General features: G+C 40.1%; 1 protein-coding gene across 2 annotated transcripts in view; it reads left to right on the forward strand.

Moving 5' to 3' along the window:
• DGKH (diacylglycerol kinase eta) overlaps positions 1 to 17,820 on the forward strand; it is a 193,207-nt gene that overhangs the window by 125,250 nt on the left and 50,137 nt on the right. For both annotated transcript variants that reach the window (XM_068984345.1, XM_068984346.1), the window contains 7 exons: positions 2,619 to 2,725; positions 3,383 to 3,508; positions 7,013 to 7,115; positions 8,215 to 8,374; positions 10,351 to 10,459; positions 10,604 to 10,743; positions 15,978 to 16,062. In XM_068984345.1, the coding sequence (XP_068840446.1) occupies positions 2,619 to 2,725; positions 3,383 to 3,508; positions 7,013 to 7,115; positions 8,215 to 8,374; positions 10,351 to 10,459; positions 10,604 to 10,743; positions 15,978 to 16,062 (830 nt within the window). The remainder of the gene's footprint in view (positions 1 to 2,618; positions 2,726 to 3,382; positions 3,509 to 7,012; positions 7,116 to 8,214; positions 8,375 to 10,350; positions 10,460 to 10,603; positions 10,744 to 15,977; positions 16,063 to 17,820) is intronic.

Here is a 17,820-nt window from a genome sequence, read left to right on the forward strand (position 1 = left end):
AAAAGAGCAGGTAAATGAAACATTGCCAGTATCTATGTACTCATATTGTTTTTAAGGAAAAACGGCTTGATTTAAGTGGCCATTTATATACTGGCTATTTATGATACCTGAAGCATTCTGAACATTTGGCTATATAGGCATCTTATTTATTTTACTTGACCTGTTTGTTTTCATGTTATATTAAATTAAGACAATTTCAACAGAAGGGCTCATAACCTGTTATTTCAAATTTGTTAATGGTTTACTGGTAGAAATTCAAAAACCACACTAAAAGGAGCCACTTTTTCATTTTGAATTTGCAACAGGTACCTTACTTACTATGTTTCTACCAAAATGATCTCTGCTTTTAAATATTTCTCTGAAAAGTCAGAAACTCGTTATAATGTCAATATTCATTAGCGATTGGCTAAATGTGTGTTAATGCGTGTCCTTGGTGGGCTTCCCTGGTGGCTCAGTGTAAGGAATACACCTGCAGTGCAGGAGACACGGGTTCGATCCCTGGGTCGGGAAGATCCTCTGGAGGAAGACATGACAACCCACTCCAGTGCTCTTGCCTGGAGAAGCCCACGGACAGAGGAGCCTGATGGGCTACAGTCCACGGGGTCGCAAAGAATCAGACAGGACTGGACAACCAAACAAGTGTGTCCTTACAGGGATGGATAAGCGTAGTAGTCAAGTTCTGATTTCCATAAGCAAGGTTTGATTTTTCAAGTAACCTGTGGTTTTTTTTTTTTCATGTACGTGCTGCTTCTGTCTTGCTGTCTCCTCATATTTCTCTTCTGTAGGTATCTTTTTGATGATATGGCTGGGGAGCTTTAGTGATGCATGTAGTGGGGGTGTGACTTCATCATTCCCTTCTTCTGCATTATCATGTAGTCATCTCAACAGGATACTTTTAAAATCTTTTTTTAAAAAACATTATTTGTTTTTAATCGAAGGCTATATCCCTAGGACTTCCCTGTAGCTCAAATGGTAAAGAATTTGTCTATGATGCAGGAGACAAGGTTCAATCCCTGGGACGGGAAGATCCCCTGGAGGAGGGCCTGGCACCCCACTCCAGTATTCTTTGCTGGAGAATCCCACGGACAGAGGAGCCTGGCGGGCTACAGTCCACGGGGTCGCAAAGAGTTGCACACGACTGAGTGACTAACATACACACAGTTGCTTTACAGGGTTACTTTGGTTTCTGCCAAACATCAGCATGAATCAGCCATGAGTTCAGTTCAGTTCAGTTCAGTTCAATCACTCAGTCGTGTCCAACTCTTTGCGACCCCATGAATCGCAGCACGCCAGGCCTCCCTGTCCATCACCATCTCCCGGAGTTCACTCAGACTTACATCCATCGAGTCTGTGATGCCATCTAGCCATCTCATCCTCAGTCGTCCCCTTCTCCTCCTGCCCCCCATCCCTCCCAGCGTCAGTCTTTTCCAATGAGTCAACTCTTCGCATGAGGTGGCCAAAGTACTGGAGCTTCAGCTTTAGCATCATTCCTTCCAAAGAAATCCCAGGGCTGATCTCCTTCAGAAAAGATTTACCTAAGTCACCTCCCTCGAACCTCCTCCCGCCTCCCTCCCCCTCCCACCCCTCTCAGCTGTTACAGAGTTCTGGTTTGAGTTCGCTGAGTCATAGGGCAAGTTCCCAATGGCCGTCTCTTTTACACGTGGTGATGCGTGTTTCCATATTACTATCTCCATGCGCCCCACCCTCTCCTTCCTTACCCACTGCCCTCCCTGCCCCGAGTACATACGTCTGTTCTCTGTGTCTGTGATTAGTTCATCAGTACCATCTTTCTAGATTCCAAATATTTGTGTTAGTATACAATGTTTGTTTTTCTCTTTTTTACTTACTCACTTCCAACAAGATACTTTTTAAAAAATATTTATTTGGCTGTCCCGGATCTTAGTTGTGACATGGGGGATCTAGTTCCTTGATCTGGGATCGAACCTGGGGACCCTGCATTGGGAGCACCGAGTCTTGACCACTGGACCATCAGGGAAGTCCCAACAGGACACTTTTAAAAGACAGTGCCGTCTTTGTGACCCTCGTTAATGTATTTCCCATGATGTCTGGATATTTTCTTGACATACTTGGACTTTCAAATTCCCCTGAATTATCTTGTTCTTTATCTCTCTGATATTTTCAAACTTTTTATTTAAGTGTAATATACGAACAGAAAAAAGAAAACATCAGAAGGGTATGCAGTTTGTTGAATTTTCACAAACTAAATGCTTTTATGTAATCAGCACCCAGGCTTAGAAATTGGATTTTACCAGAACTCCTGTGTTACTGAATTTTATCTTCCTGTGTGTGTGTGTGTGTGTGTGTGCTGTCTCCTTTCTCAAGAATTAATTCTTTTAGTATTTATGTCCTTTCTTCTTTTAGGAGTAAGTGAAATCTCTTTAAGTAGCAATCTGTAGCTTGATCAGAATGCTTCATAAGCACATAATCATATTTGCTTTTTAGAATATTGACTATTATTGAAGAGTAATCGAAACTTTTAAAAATATTATCTTTGTTCTACTCACCCTCCCCAGGCCTTTGAACTTTCATGCTGTGATTTCCTTTCCTCGTTGGTCCACAAGTACATACTCACTTAGCAATGGCTGGCTTTTTTTCAGTGTGCAAGTTCAAGGCTCACAAACGCTGTGCAGTGAGGGCAACGAACAACTGCAAGTGGACGACCCTGGCCTCCGTTGGGAAGGACATCATCGAGAACGAGGATGGGGTAGGCTCCGTTCTCCTCCCCTCTCTCCCGGGCACCCCCACTCCTTCGTCCTCTGCTCCCGTGGAAATTAGGTGGGAGCCATCTAAGTAGTTACAACAGGGAGTTAAGAGGAAGTGTTGATTATTAGGATTAGATGGAGAGTTTGGGTAGACTGACTTTTTATTTTCAATTCAATCCTTCATAGCTTCTTTCAGCTCTGAAATTTTAAGAGGAGTGTGTAAGGGCTTAGGAGGGGTTGTTGGGCCGGGCTGATGTTGTAGACCCCTATCTGGCTGACTGAGGTACTCTGTAAGGCTCAGCTCAGCTGTATACTCAGACACTCACTCCTCAGACTTTGGGGCCTGCTCCCCCCACCTTCAAAACCTTATCTCCTTTGCATGCAAATCTCTGATACCCCTTCCTGGTCACTTTATGATAATCCCTCTCTGTGCTCAGCGAGAGTACACATCCTGCAGGGTAGGGGTTTAGTTTTATTTTTGTATCCCTATAGTGCTTGGGCATAATAGATGCTCATTAAAAGTGGGGGAAATGAGTGCATGCCAGGAATGATACATGTTGCTGATCCATGGAGTAAGAAATCATTGTGTCTCTTCCCTGGGCTAAGAATGATGTCCGCCATGGTCTTTAACTTGACTGCCCTTTCTTCCTGCTGTGTAGGTGGCCATGCCTCACCAGTGGCTCGAGGGTAACTTGCCCGTGAGCGCCAAGTGTGCTGTCTGCGACAAAACGTGTGGCAGTGTTCTCCGTCTTCAAGACTGGAGATGCCTTTGGTGTAGAACGATGGTGAGAGTTTTATAAATGTTCTCCATTAAAAGAAATGTTTCTTCCTGTATCTTTTCATCTATGAGATTTAGAGACAAAGCTAAGAATTTATGGCGGAGCACAGCCGATAGTACATGAACCCGTTTTGGTGGTGGTGGTTTAGTCGCTTAATCGTGTCTGACTCTTGTGACCCCGTGGACTGTAGCCCGCCAGGCTCCTCTGTCCGTGGGATTTCCCAGGCAAGAATACTGGAGTGGGTTGCCATTTCCTCCTCCAGGAGATCCTCCTGACCCAGGGATGGAACCCTCGTCCCCTACATTGAAGGTGGTCTCTTGCATTGCAGGCGTTCTCCTGCGTTTCTTTACCAGCTGAGCTACAAGGGAAGCGCATTTTAAGGTGCACCTTTTTCAAAGTGTATTCCTTCCACTCTGGTTACTTCTGCACATTTCCTGTTTGTGACACCTGTTTTTGTTATATATTTCTTTTATCTGAAGACCTCTTTCTCACAGTCTTACTGTTTTTCATCAAGCTTTAGCCGCATCTAGTGGTTTGCTATTTTCAGCCCATTTTAACACCTGTTGCTGACAGAAAGCCACCAGATTTTGACTGACAAGCAAGGTGTGAGTTTGCTACAACCCTGGGCATGTTCTCTTGACAGAAAGAAGCCGAATTCAGTAGACCATGCACTGATACAATTTAAATTGTATGCATTTATGTTTTAGAAATGAGTAAATATTTAAAATCTTCTTTGCACATGCAAACAAGTGGTGGGAAGCAGATACAGCATAGCATGGAGCCTGCGGCAAGGAATGGTCTAGCCTCTGACAGACTGCGTGAGGACTGGGCCTCCATGCTGCAGGAGGGTAGTCTGAGCAGGACCTCAGGGTGACCTCACGGCCCTCAGACAGCAGGGCGAGGAGGCAGTGTGTGCCCACTTGAGCACTGGGCGATGCCGTCCGACTAGGGTGCTGGTTGCCTTGCATTGAGGCTGAGTTGTTTGGTCATGTTTTGAGTCTTGGAAGTCACCCCTTCCCCCCAACAAAAAAGATGGGAAACCATTGCTCTCAGTAAGTATGCTGAAGGGACTTCTGTGGTGGTTCAGTGGTTAAGAGTCTGTACTTCCACTGCAGAGGTGCGAGTTCAATCCCTGGTCCAGGAACTAAAATCTTTTCATGATGTGGCCAAAAAATTAAAATTAAAACAAAATATAGTGTTAATAAAAATTTTAAAAATACTGCTGATTTGAAGATCAGTGAATGCAAAAGGTCTGCATATGATGGTCTTGATTTTGCCATCCATGAAGTTGATTGCATGAGCCATGGAGGAGAAATAAGCACTATGACTTTTTAGTCAGGACTGATAGGTTATCTTGTGTTTCTTTTTCGTCTTTGAATCAAACATAATTCTCCTGATCACCATGATTTTGTTTTCCTTCATCAGTTGCCTCTTTTATTGCCATAGGTGTTGCTTTTTATGTTTTTAATCCCATTTAATGTAATACACAGACTATATACGATAGTCTCGCTCTTCTTGGGGCTTTTGTGCAACCCTAGCCCTGAAAACACTCTTGTGCCATTCAAACCAGATGTTAAGTCAGGATTCCGTCCCACCTAAGATTTCTCTTGGGGGCGGTAACTGCTGACGTATGTCTCTGCCACTGCTTCTATTAGTCTGCATTTACTGAAGTCTGTTTCTCTCCTGAAACTGCAGCTGCTCTTTTCATAACTTTTTGAAAAGAAAGGAGATCATCTGTGTGATGATTCATTTTAGAAAGGTCTTATAAAAGTTGTCTTTGCCTGCAATATATAGCTCTCTACTTATCTTTAGTCAGCTGTTTTTTTCTTTTTTTTTTAATTGAAGTATGCTGGATTTACAGTGGCGTGTTAGTTTCAGGTGTACTGCACAGTGATTCGGTTATACATAAGTAAATATACGGGTGTATATATATGCATTTCCAGATTCTTTTCTCTTATAGCTATACAAAATACTGAGTAGAGTTCCCTGTACTGTACAGTAGGTTCTTGTTGGTTATCTATTTGATATACAGTAGTGTGTGTACGTTAATCCCAAACTCCTAATTTATCCTGCAGACATAGGAGATAAACTTACAGTAACCAAAAAGGAAAGCTTGCTGTTACTCAGTTGCTCAGTCGTGTCTGAGTCGGTGATGCTGTCCAGGCATCTCATCCTCTGTTGCCACCGTTTCCATCCCTCCTAATCTTGTACATTATATACAGTATCATTTATCTGTTATGATATTATTTTGCCTTTAGACTATGAGTTTCTAACAGCAGAATACCTAGTGTCTAAACGTAGTCACTTGGTTCAAAACCAAACCAAGCCGTATTTCCACAACCTTCATGAATCAGCGCCTAAGTTTTCCAGCTGTTGTCCAGGTTTTGGACGTAGTTTTACCTTTTCTGTAAAAATAGTGAAGATACAATTTTATGTCTGCCTTTTTCATTTAACACTGTTACAAATATTCTTTTGTTTTGTCTCATGACTCTCAAACTTTTTTCTTTTAAAACTGTGCATTCTCATTTTTCTAAAATCCTGATGGATTAATTATTATAAATCATGATAGGAAACTGTCCCAAATCAGGTCATCAGCAGAATAAGAATCACTGTTAAATTTCGATTATTTTCTCAAGAGTTTTGATAAATATATTTAACGGATATGCCAGTTTTCTAAAAGGACTAATGAAATAAAACCACATTAAATAAGTGCTTTATGAAGTGCCTGCTTTTCCTGATGAAGCATTTAAAGGCTGTCTAGGTAGATACATAAATTATTCTAAATTGCCTGGGTCCTACATGATATGTTTGCCCAGCTTGAGTGACCTTGAAACTTTTTTTCCTACGGAGTTAAGACATCCGCTGAGTGCCGGTGATGTGGATCACTTCTCAAGATGAGTGGGCGATAATAAGACCTTTCTCTTTTCTTTACTGAGCGGGCAGTCTAGCTGAGACAGTAGGCACAGATGTCCTTATAACTGTACTAGCATGACGGTGTTGTAAAAAAGGTGTGAATAGACAGTTGCAGGATCCCTGCAGACACCTTGCAGACTGTATTTATTTTCATTATATTCTGTAAGAATTTTGTACAGTCAGTGTCATCAGTTTTTCCTATGGACAGTTATGCTGGACGCATACCGGTTTGCTTCCCTTCTTCATCCCTTCTTCCCTCCCTTCCTCCCTCCCCTTCTTCCTTCTTCTTTCCTCTGTTCTCCTTCCTCTGTCTCTTCCCTCTCTCCTTGCTCTCACCAGGCATTTACTGACTACAGACGACTTGCCTGAGTCACCCATGAAAACAGACTGCGCAAACCAAATCAAATTCCCATCTCTAAGATGATTAGTCCATTCCTTAGAAGTATAAACACTGTGCCATTGAAATAATTTATGAATTCCTGGACATTTGAAGATGCACTTAATCTTCATTTTTCAGTTCCTTAGACATAGTTTGTTCCATAACAAAACATGAACGTGTGTTTACTGATTCCTGAAGGCTTATTTCTTTGCTACTAGGTACACACTGCCTGTAAAGATTTATATCATCCTATTTGTCCACTTGGCCAATGTAAAGTGTCTGTCATACCTCCAATTGCACTAAACAGCACTGATTCTGATGGTAAGTATCACTAATATAAGTATGTATATTCCTGGTTTATCAAATGTTGATATGTACACTATTTTCCTAGTATAAATAACACTGTAGTTGGTTATTCTGGTCAGTTTATATATAATAATTCCATTTCAATTGCAGAACAGTACATTGAATTTATACAAGAACATTTTAAAATTAAGGTTTAACATAGCTATTAACACAGTGGTGAAATTAGAGTGTATAAGATTTATAGATTTTACATTTCAGCAGATCAAATAAGATCGTTATTCTGTAAGAAAATGCAACCTGAACAAATTAATTTTTTATAAGCATTTTTTCCCCTCTGTAATTGAAACTGCCCATTAGCAAAGCTCTTTTTGAAACCCATTTTTCTGTTGTTTCATTGTAGGAATTTATATTCCATACATTCATGCACTTTTTTTAGTGTTACTATTTTATGACTTAATTGTACATATGGAAGAACCCATTTACAACACTGGTTTGGGGATAGCATACTTATCACTTCTTTGTAAACAAACCATATTACATAAGGCTTTTACCATAAACTATTATTAATGTTTTGCATTAATAAAATGCCTTATGCTTTTCAAACTTTTTATAGAAATATGCCGGTAGATATCATAGCTACTGGCTGCATATCATAGAAGCTGCAGAAGATATGATTTTTTTAACCTGTGCTGTTAACAGCCTCCCCCAAGCCCCAATATATCAAAGTTCTGTTATTTATTATAAAATTTAAAAATACTTTCTGAGACCTCAACAAGGAGGTGTTAAATATTTTATAATACTGAAAATTAGCATGAATCCTTCAACAACTGTGAATTTGTACACTATGATTGGTTTCTCTTAATAATTAAGTGTTGTTAGGGCAAGTGGTAGATCTCAAATTATATGTGCTTAATACTTTCACCATCTTTTGTATGATTTTTCATTATAGCTCATATTTTAAAAGGTAAGTTCTGTGTTCTTAATATGTAAGCAATAAACCTGTATGCATATGGGGGCTCTGAAGTATGAATTTACTGTTTTTCTTCTAAAGTTTTGTTAAGAGAAAGCGGTGCATATTGATCTTACCTTGTGTTTTTGTTTTCTTCCCCCACAGGTTTCTGTAGAGCAACATTTTCATTCTGTGTTAGTCCTTTATTGGTTTTTGTCAATTCTAAGAGTGGCGATAATCAGGGAGTCAAGTTTCTTCGTCGATTTAAACAGTTACTAAATCCAGCTCAGGTGTTTGATTTGATGAATGGAGGTCCTCATTTGGGGTAATTGATTACTGACAAATCTTCCTTGAATGAAATGTAGCACTAAGTGTGAAGTACATTTGGTTTTTCAGTTCATGAAAATGGTAGATTCATCTAGACGCCTCTGGGTTGATCTTCTCACACCTCCCTTTTTTCAACATTCTAATTATAAATTTTAACACAACTCTTTTGATATTTATATAACTTCCTGTGTGCCCAAAGTGTGAATTTGTTTAGAAAATGTTTTAGAATATATCCTGCATCAAACAGTTCTGTTTGCTTAGCTCTACAGAAGTAGACCAACTTGTGTAAATGGAGAAATACAAAAAAATAACTTCAGGAAACGATTTGCATTGGGAGGCTAGTACTGAACTATATACAATACAAATAATCAGTTATTTAACCGAAACACAGATACCCTTGTGGATCTCAGAAACAAGTTCTCAAGGATTTCAGACTTGGTTCCCATAAATGACAGAAAGTACTGTCATTAACTCTCCATTTCAAATTTTCTGGAATGTCGTATAACTTAAAATCTGGGGGGAAAAAATTAAGTGTTTTAGTGATGGAAAATATGCCTTGAGGCACTTTGAATACATTTTTAGTGTGTGTATATATATATATTAGTATATGTATATATTAGTGTGTATATATATATTAGTATATATATATTAGCATATATATATTAGTGTATATATATAAGTGTATATATATATTAGTATATATATATATTAGTGTATATATATATTAGTGTATATATATATTAGTATATATATATTAGTGTATATATATATTAGTGTATATATATATTAGTATATATATATATATATTAGTGTATATATATATATGATTTTTGTTGAAGAGGTGATACTGAGTCATCTGAACCAGGGGCGCACAAGCTCTTTCTGATTTGCTCATGCCAGCTTGGCTTTTCTCTTGGATCCACTGTAACACCGGAGTAGGAATGAAGACTTCAGACCCCAGTTCCTGGAAAGGCCTTTTGTGTTTTGTGCTTCAGCTCTCTCTCATCTTCTCTGTTTCTCTTCTCAGTCTCTCGTTGTGCCCCTTTTCACTTTTGTCCCTTCGGGGTCTTCCTTCTTGTTTCCATTGCCTTTGTCTTGCTGTCTCGGGCCCTTCTGGTTCCCTGGGTGTTGCTCTTCATCTGAACCCGAGTCCTTCCTGATGTGCTGTGCCTCCCTTCCTTCCCCCTGCATGGGTCCTGGCACTTTCTCATCACCTCTGTCTCTCCCATTGCTGATTAGCTTTGTCTCCCTTTCTAGCATATCTGCTTTATCTTATTTTTTTGCATTTTTTCTACTCATCCTCTGAAATTCCAAGGAACTCCCTTTGTGAAACTTCTTGAGATTATCTCCATATTTTTTTCGATTTTCCACAATACTTGAGGTATACAAAGGTACATTCAGAAGGTGAGATGTGTCAAAATTTGAGATGAAGGAAGGCAGAAGTAAAGAGATTGACCTGAGAAAAGGAAAAGAGGAAGGTAAAAAGCTACTGGCAGTATGGTGGCGGTACGTTAGTGATGTTTGGTGGATCTCTTTAGGAATCGCCCCCATGCACTCAAGAGCATCAGTGCCCTGGATTCTCCACCTTGGTTTTAATATGCTACTCATGGAAATAATATATCCTTGTGATAGAAAGAAAAAAGATCACTACTTTTACCATTGCTTGTCACTTAACATTTAATAATCTTTCCTGGGTTATGCTTCTTTTTTGTTTTTGTTTTTGCATTTCTCACTCCGTTTTCTTCCTAATTTTGTCTCCATTTCTGCTTATAATCCTCTCTCCTCTTTATGATTAAGACATTTTCGTGACTTCAACATTGCAATCAAATTAATTTTTATAGTGTGATTCACCTGTAAGAGTTCTTATATTTAACCTGAACATGAGTACCCATAAGTAACAACAGAATTGACAAAAGAATTGGGGAAAGTGATTTTTATTCACTTATCCTAAAATAAAATACTTCTTACTTTCAGTTTAAGGTTATTCCAGAAGTTTGACAATTTCCGGATTCTTGTTTGTGGAGGAGATGGAAGTGTAGGTTGGGTTTTGTCTGAAATCGATAAGCTCAACTTGAACAAACAGGCAAGTGGTCATCATTCTTTTCATTGCTGGTTACCATGAGTGCATCCTAACCTGCTGACCGGTGAAGTGCAGAAATGTCAGAGTCCCTCTCTCTCGACTTGTCTGAGGTCTCCTGTGGGGCTGTTTTGTTTTTCTTTTATTCAGTGTCAGCTGGGAGTACTGCCTCTGGGTACAGGAAACGACCTTGCCCGGGTTCTTGGCTGGGGAGGCTCGTACGATGATGACACCCAACTTCCTCAGATACTTGAGAAGCTGGAACGAGCCAGTACCAAGATGCTGGACAGGTAATAACAAATTCTCTTCTAAAACTAGACTGAAAGCAGCATACTGATATCCTCCTTTTGATCATTAGAATTGTGCTGACAGGAAGCCCGTGAAGGGGTTCCACCCTTGTGGTCTAGAACAGAGCCTGACACAGAACAGACACTCTGTAAATATGTTTTTTGAGTGAATTTTGTAAATGAGAAAACTAGTGTTATGAACCCATTATTTTAAAGATAGATGGCTACACTAATCCTTACTCTTGTTTAGTCGCTCAATCATGTTACTGTCTGTGGCCCCATGGACTGTAACCCCCTAGTCTCCTCTGTCCATGAGATTTTCCAGGGAAGAATAATGGATTAGGTTTCCATTTCCTTCTCCAGGGGATCTTCCCAGCCCAGGGACTGAAACTGCGTCTCTCGCCTTGGCAGGCAGATTCCTTACCAGTGAACCATTTGGAAAGCTCATGTTGATACTAATTACTTTCAACTGCTGTTTGGGTCAGAAAGCTTAAATAGTTAATTTGTGGGGGTCTTTTAATGAATATACTAGGTATGGCCCTTTCCTCTTCTGGTTTCATGAAAACCACAGAAAACATACAAACTTTAGATAGTATATCGTCTTAATTATACATGTTAATAAGAAATTGAGCCAACAAAATACTAAAAAATATAATCCTTTCCCAGGGACAGGAAAATGCTAGGAAAACAGCTTCACATGGAGGAACCATCACTGTTTTTATGGTATTCTGGATTGCATCTCTTAACTGCCCTCTCTCTAAATACCTCACATGTAAAAAGAAGAAAATCCCAGTCTGTGTGACCTGAGTATCATGGAGGAGGTGTTTAGAATTGACATATAGGGAGCAACCGGGCTTCCCTAGTGGCTCATGGATGGATGATAAAGAATCCATCTGCCAGTGTAGGAGATGTGGGCTTGATTACTCCATCAAGAAGCTCCCCTGGAGAAGGAAATGGCTACCCACTACAGTATGCTTGCCTAGAGAATGCCATGGACAGAGGAGCCTGGTAGGCTACAGTCTACGGGGTTGCAAAGAGTCAGACACGACTGAGCGCAGGCGCATAAGGAGCAACCAGGGCTCAGTAAGCAGTAACCTCCATCATCACTGGAACACAAATGTCAAAATCTCATTATAAACTCCAGCTAGCACAAATCAAAACAACTCTGATAGGATTAGCCATCTGTGGAACTCTTGCCGAAAATAACAAAATCTCATCAGGGAGCTACCAATCCAAAATGTAATTACTCTAAAATAAGCTGTAATCTAATTAACGGTAACCTTGCCTGTCATAAGGTAATGTTGCAATGGCTGATTCTTCTGCAGACAGGGTATTTAAAAAGAAAGCTAGGTTGGTGAGCATTTATCTGTGTTAATCCCAAACCAGTCATGAGAGGGATCCCCCTGTAGTTTGGGAGCATAAAGTGGACTCAGTCTCCAGTCTTTAAAAGAATCTAGAGGTGGTTTCCCGGAAGACTGCCCAATTCAGTGCTTACCAAACCTCACAAGGTATTTTAAATGGCTTTTTCTTATAAATTTAAATACCACTCTCCCCACAACCTAGGAAATACTATGAGGCATTTCCTCTGCACTGGGTGTGTGCTTTTGCCTTGTATGTTATAAAAATTAACGTCTCCAGGTGGTTAGCAGAGAAACAGCACCCCTGTGGTAAAATTCCTTAATACCAACCCGCAAAAAAAAAAGTGAAGGTGAGTCGCTCAGTCATGTCCAACTCTGCGACCCCATGGGCTATACAGTCCATGGAATTCTCCAGGCCAGAATACTGAAGTGGGTAGGCTTTCCCTTCTCCAGGGGATCTTCCCACAGGGATTGAACCCAAGTCTCCCTCATTACAGGTGGATTCTTTACCAGCTGAGCCACAAGGGAAGCCCCCAATGCCCCCCCAAAAAAATAAAAGGGATTTTAAAAGCTAGGACTATTGTTAGAAACATAAGACAATTTTGTTCCTGTGCTTTCTTTACTAATTTAAGAATTGTTGTTGTTGTTCAGTCACTAACTCATCCAGCCCCATGGACTGCAGCACGCCAGGCTTCCCTGTCCTTCACTATCTCCTAGCATTTGCTCAAACTCATGTTCATTGAGCTGGTGATACCATCCAACCATCCCATCCTCTGTCACCCCCTTCAGTCAGTCAGAAGGCCACAGGCTAACAGGATATCTTTAGCTGATTGTTGTTGTGGCTCAGTTGTTACGTTGTATCCAGTTCTTTGCCACCCATGGACTATAGCATGCCAAGGCTTCCCTTTCCTTCACCTTCTCTCAGGAGTTTGCTCAAAGTCATGTCTATCGAGTCAGTGATGCCATCCAACTATCTCATCCTGTGTCACCCCTTTCTCCTCCTGCCTTCAATCTGTGCCAGCATCAGGGTCTTTTCTAGTGAGTCGGCTCTTTGAATCAGGTGGCCAGAGTATTAGAGCTTCAACTTCAGCATCAGTCCCTCTGATGAATATTCAAGGGTGATTTCCTTTAGGGTTGACTGGTTTGATCTCCTTGCAGTCCAAGGGACTCCTCAAGAGTCTTTTCCAGCACCACAATTTGAAAGCATCAATTCTTTAGCACTCAGCCTTCTTTATGGTTCAACTCTCACATCCGTACATGACTACTGGAAAAACCATAGCTTTGACTATATGGACCTTTGTCAGTACAAGTGGAAAATTGATGTTTAATAATATTCCACATTATGTATGCTTTTTCATATATATTAACTTAATTGCACTTCCCATGGGGTCGCAAAGAGTCGGACATGACTGAGCGACTTCACTTTAACTTACTTAGTCCTCAAAACAACACTGACTAAGAAAAGCATTATTAGGACTATTTCACAGAGATGAATGTTGAGTTTTCTAGAGACAGTGGAAATAAGAATGATTAATATTTTTGGCTGCCTGGCACATCTAGTTGCTTTTCTTAATAGAATATTATCTCATTTAATCCTCACTATACATTTAGAGATGGATAATACTATTGTCTCTATCTTACAGGGTAAAAGGCTCAGGAGATTTCTTTTGTTTTCAAGGTCAAATTGCTAATAAGTGGTTGAACCAATTGTCTACACCAAAATACAGACTCTTTCCGAGGGCCTTTGTTCAATACTGCGCTCACTCTTTAATGCACATGCATGCATGCTAAGTCGCTTCAGTCATGCCTGACTCTTTGGGACCCCATGGACTGCAGCCCACCAGGCTCCTCTGTCCATGGGATTCTCCAGGCAAGAATACTGGAGTGGGTTGCCATGCCCTCCACCAGGGGATCTTCCCAACCCAGCGACTGAACTTTGGGAAGCCCTTCATGCATATAATCACCACCAAAATGGTTCTTTCTGCCTCCAACTCTGCCTAGTTGGTACCAATAAGCATCCCTTCCTGGGCTGTGCTGAGACTTTCTCCTGTTTCTTCAGCTCCAGTCATTTGCCAACAAAGGGAAGAGGTATAGGTGGAAGGTCCAAGGACGCTTGGGTGGATTCCTTTCCCAATTCTTTAACCATCCTTTGACTAGAGAAGTATTTCCAGGTATACGGAACTTGACTTCCTTGTTTTCAGTTGTGATTTTCCCTTTTTGAAGTTTCACAAGGTCTTATTGTTTTATTCATTGCTTTTATTACGTCTGTTTTCGGCACCAGAATATATAGGCTTTATCAGAGAAGTCATATTCACTTTTCTATTAGCAGACCCTTGAATACTGTCAATGTGAGATGTCCAGTACATACCTGTTGCATGGATGCATGAAAGAAAGAATGACTTTTTATGCTCAAATATGTATTTTTATAATGAGGGTTTCCATGCAGGCTCAGCAGTAAAGAATCTGCCTGCAGTACAGGAGATGGCGGTTTGATTTCTGGGTCAAGAAGGAAATGGCAGCCAACTCCAGTATTCTTTCTGGGAAAATCCCGTGGACAGAGGAGCCTATCAGGCTGCAGTCCATGGGGTCTCAAACTTAGATAGAACTTAGTGACTAAACCAGCAACAGGCACATATTTATAATGTATTCATATCAAGAGTTGAATAGTAGTTATACACATCTATTTAGTTTACACACCCTAACAGATAACCTATGTCTTTCTCTCAGAATTTGAATTTTTATCAGACTTATTAGTCTGATTGATACACTAGGTTCTGTTTACATACTGATGCTAATCTTGGGATTTTTCGCTAGATTCTGTCACTGTGATATGCTTTTCTTAAAATTTCATAATTTGTAATACTGCTCTCATTTGCTTTGTGTCTTTTAAAAGTCTTTATTTCACATCTTGTTACTGACGATAATAACGTCTATACCCGATTGTTCTTCTCAAGTGTTGAAATTACTTTAGGTAGATGACTGGATTTATCTGGAGTTGATTGCTTATGTCTAACACCAAATGATTCAGTGTTTGGTTTGAAATTAATGTTTACAGCTAATTGAAATGAATTTGCTTCAGTCAAGCATTATTTCTATTAATATTTTCCTCTCAATTTCACACTTACTTTCTTAATGTAAGAAGGACTATTTAGTTAATTTCCATTTCATATCTGTATAAGGTGACTTGGTAAGAGTGATTGTTACCTGCAGAATGATTTATTTTTCATAGGTGCACTTATTTAATCTTGGACGTTATTTTAGAATTTGGGGTTGTGACCCATTAGTAACTTTTATAATCTAGTTAGAAATTGCAGTGAGCATTATTTAAAAAGTAAAACAGAAAAGAACAGAAAAGTCATAAAGCTTTGCACTTAGTGAAGAGGGGCGGTCTTGTTACATATGTACATTTCTTACTGTGGGCCATGGCCTTCAAATGTTTGAAAGTCTCCAATCAGAGATTTGGTAAGATAGGGAAATCATAGATTATGAATTCAGCACTTTATGAGATTATGGTAAGTCCATCTCTTCCCATATTTGGTTATTTCAGACATGGGAAACATGTTCGTGAATGTATGCACATGTGTATGTGAGGGGCTTCCCTGGTGGCTCAGACGGTAGAGAATCTGCCTGCAATGCAGGAGACCCGGGTTCGATCCCTGGGTCAGGAAGATCCCCTGGAGGAGGAAATGGCAACCCACTCTAGTATTCTTGCCCGGGGAATCCCATGGACAGAGGAGCCTTTGGGGCTACCGTCCATGGGGTCGCAAAAGAGTCAGACATGACTGAAGTGACTTAGCACGAGCATGTGTGGATGTGAGGTGAGAGCAAAATCCATTACATTTTAAAGGAATTTTAGACCAGATATTCTTCTCCCTTCAGGTGGAGTATTATGACCTATGAACTCAAATTGCCGCCAAAAGCTTCTCTACTTCCCGAACCTCCAGAGACGTCTGAAGAATTTTATGTAAGACTTTAACTCTTTACCTGTTCATCATTTGAAAACAGAGTTGAGTATCTTGAACTATTTAAAAAAAAAACATGCATAAGATCTGGTAGCATGTTCACTTAATTGTAATTGTTCCTATTTGGGGTTTGGTCTCACTGACTGCCTCTAGTCCTCCGGTCTAGAGGAAAGAATCCTTACCATCCCAGTTAGGGTCCTTCCCCGACACCCTCCTTGGCTGTGTGAATTCAGCCACATCACTCGCCTTCGTGGGTCTCGTCTTCATGGACCTCATCTGTTGAGGAGGCGCCTTGTTGGGAGGACTGAAGGAGGTGATGAGGTGTGGAAAGCACCGCACATGCAGACCCCCTTGCTCCCACCCCAGGAGAATTCTCCCTGAATAGTCTTCCTGTCGGTTTACTCTTTCCAGCAGGGCTCTAGGGAAGCCAGCTGATGCCAGGCTCCTCTCAGCTTTCACTCATGTCTTGCCTCAGCCATGAGCACCTGTTTGATTCTTAGGTGTTCACCCAGCTCCCTTAAATAACCTCCAAGCACACCAATACTTGTTGCCAGAATATTGTAGAATTTCTCTCTTCCTGCTTTGTCCGCTATGTTGAGGGCGTATCAGGATAACCTCCCTAGGTTAAGGTTCTCTAGGTTAAGCCTGTTGATCAAAATAAAACAAAGGAAGACAGTGCCCTTCATTCCATCCCTGCTCCAGACTCTTAATAACTACAACTTTTAGACGTTCTTAAAGACTCAACATTCTGATTAAACCTCAAAGCACTGGAGATTTTAAAAAGAACATAATTTTCAAAGGATTATTCTCTGACTTACTAAGACCGTTTGATCTATGACAGCTGATTTTTCCCTCTAGGAAAATTCATCTGTTTATTTTACAGTTGAAATCTTTGTTTTGTCATTAAGAAAATTATGATCTTGTCAAAACTAAGGAAGGGAATAATATCTAGAAACATGGGCTTTATTTCTTAAAGAAACTAATTGTATTTAAATTTTTTCCCCAATATAGAAATAGCATAAACTGCTTCTAAAAAATTGGGAAAATACAAAAACATCTAACAAAGAAAAGGAAAATTTTATATATAGTCCTGCCACCCAGAGGGGCTTGTGTGCTAAATCACTTCAGTCACATCCGACTCCTTGTGACGCCATGGACTGTAGCCCGGTAGGCTGCTCTGTCCATGGGATTCTCCAGGCAAGAACACTGGAGTGGGTTGCCATGCCCTCCTCCAGGGGATCATCCCCACCCAGGGATTGAACCTGTGTCTCTTATGTCTCCTGCATTGGCAGGCAGGTTCTTTACCACTAGTTCCACCCGAGAAGCCCTAATTACTAATATTTAATAATTACTGTTAAAGATGAATATATTTTCTACTTTATTTCCAGCAGCATTTTTGTTTTTGTTTATAAGAATATTTTATCCAACTATAAACATAAAGGTTTTATAGGAACCAATCTTTCTTCGTCATGGAATTTTTTAATGTTACCAATTTTCTCTCCAAAGGGACGAAAGGAGGAGATTATTTTGCTTTTCTTACTTCAGAGATGTCTATCTCCTAGCATATAAAATAAAGCTAGACAGTTTACTTTTATCATATGTGTAGTCACTAAATAAGGTACAGCTGTAACTTCATGGAAGAAGGCTATTTTTAGTGTAAAAGATTTTCAATGAAACTTCCTACAAAATTTTAAATGGATTTTCTGGGTTTCTCTGAGAATATGAATTGAGGAATCCAGAAACTAAGAACCTTTCAGAGA

The sequence above is a fragment of the Capricornis sumatraensis genome, chromosome 12 (assembly GCF_032405125.1).
Source record: "Capricornis sumatraensis isolate serow.1 chromosome 12, serow.2, whole genome shotgun sequence".
Classification (NCBI taxonomy): Eukaryota; Metazoa; Chordata; class Mammalia; order Artiodactyla; family Bovidae; genus Capricornis; species Capricornis sumatraensis.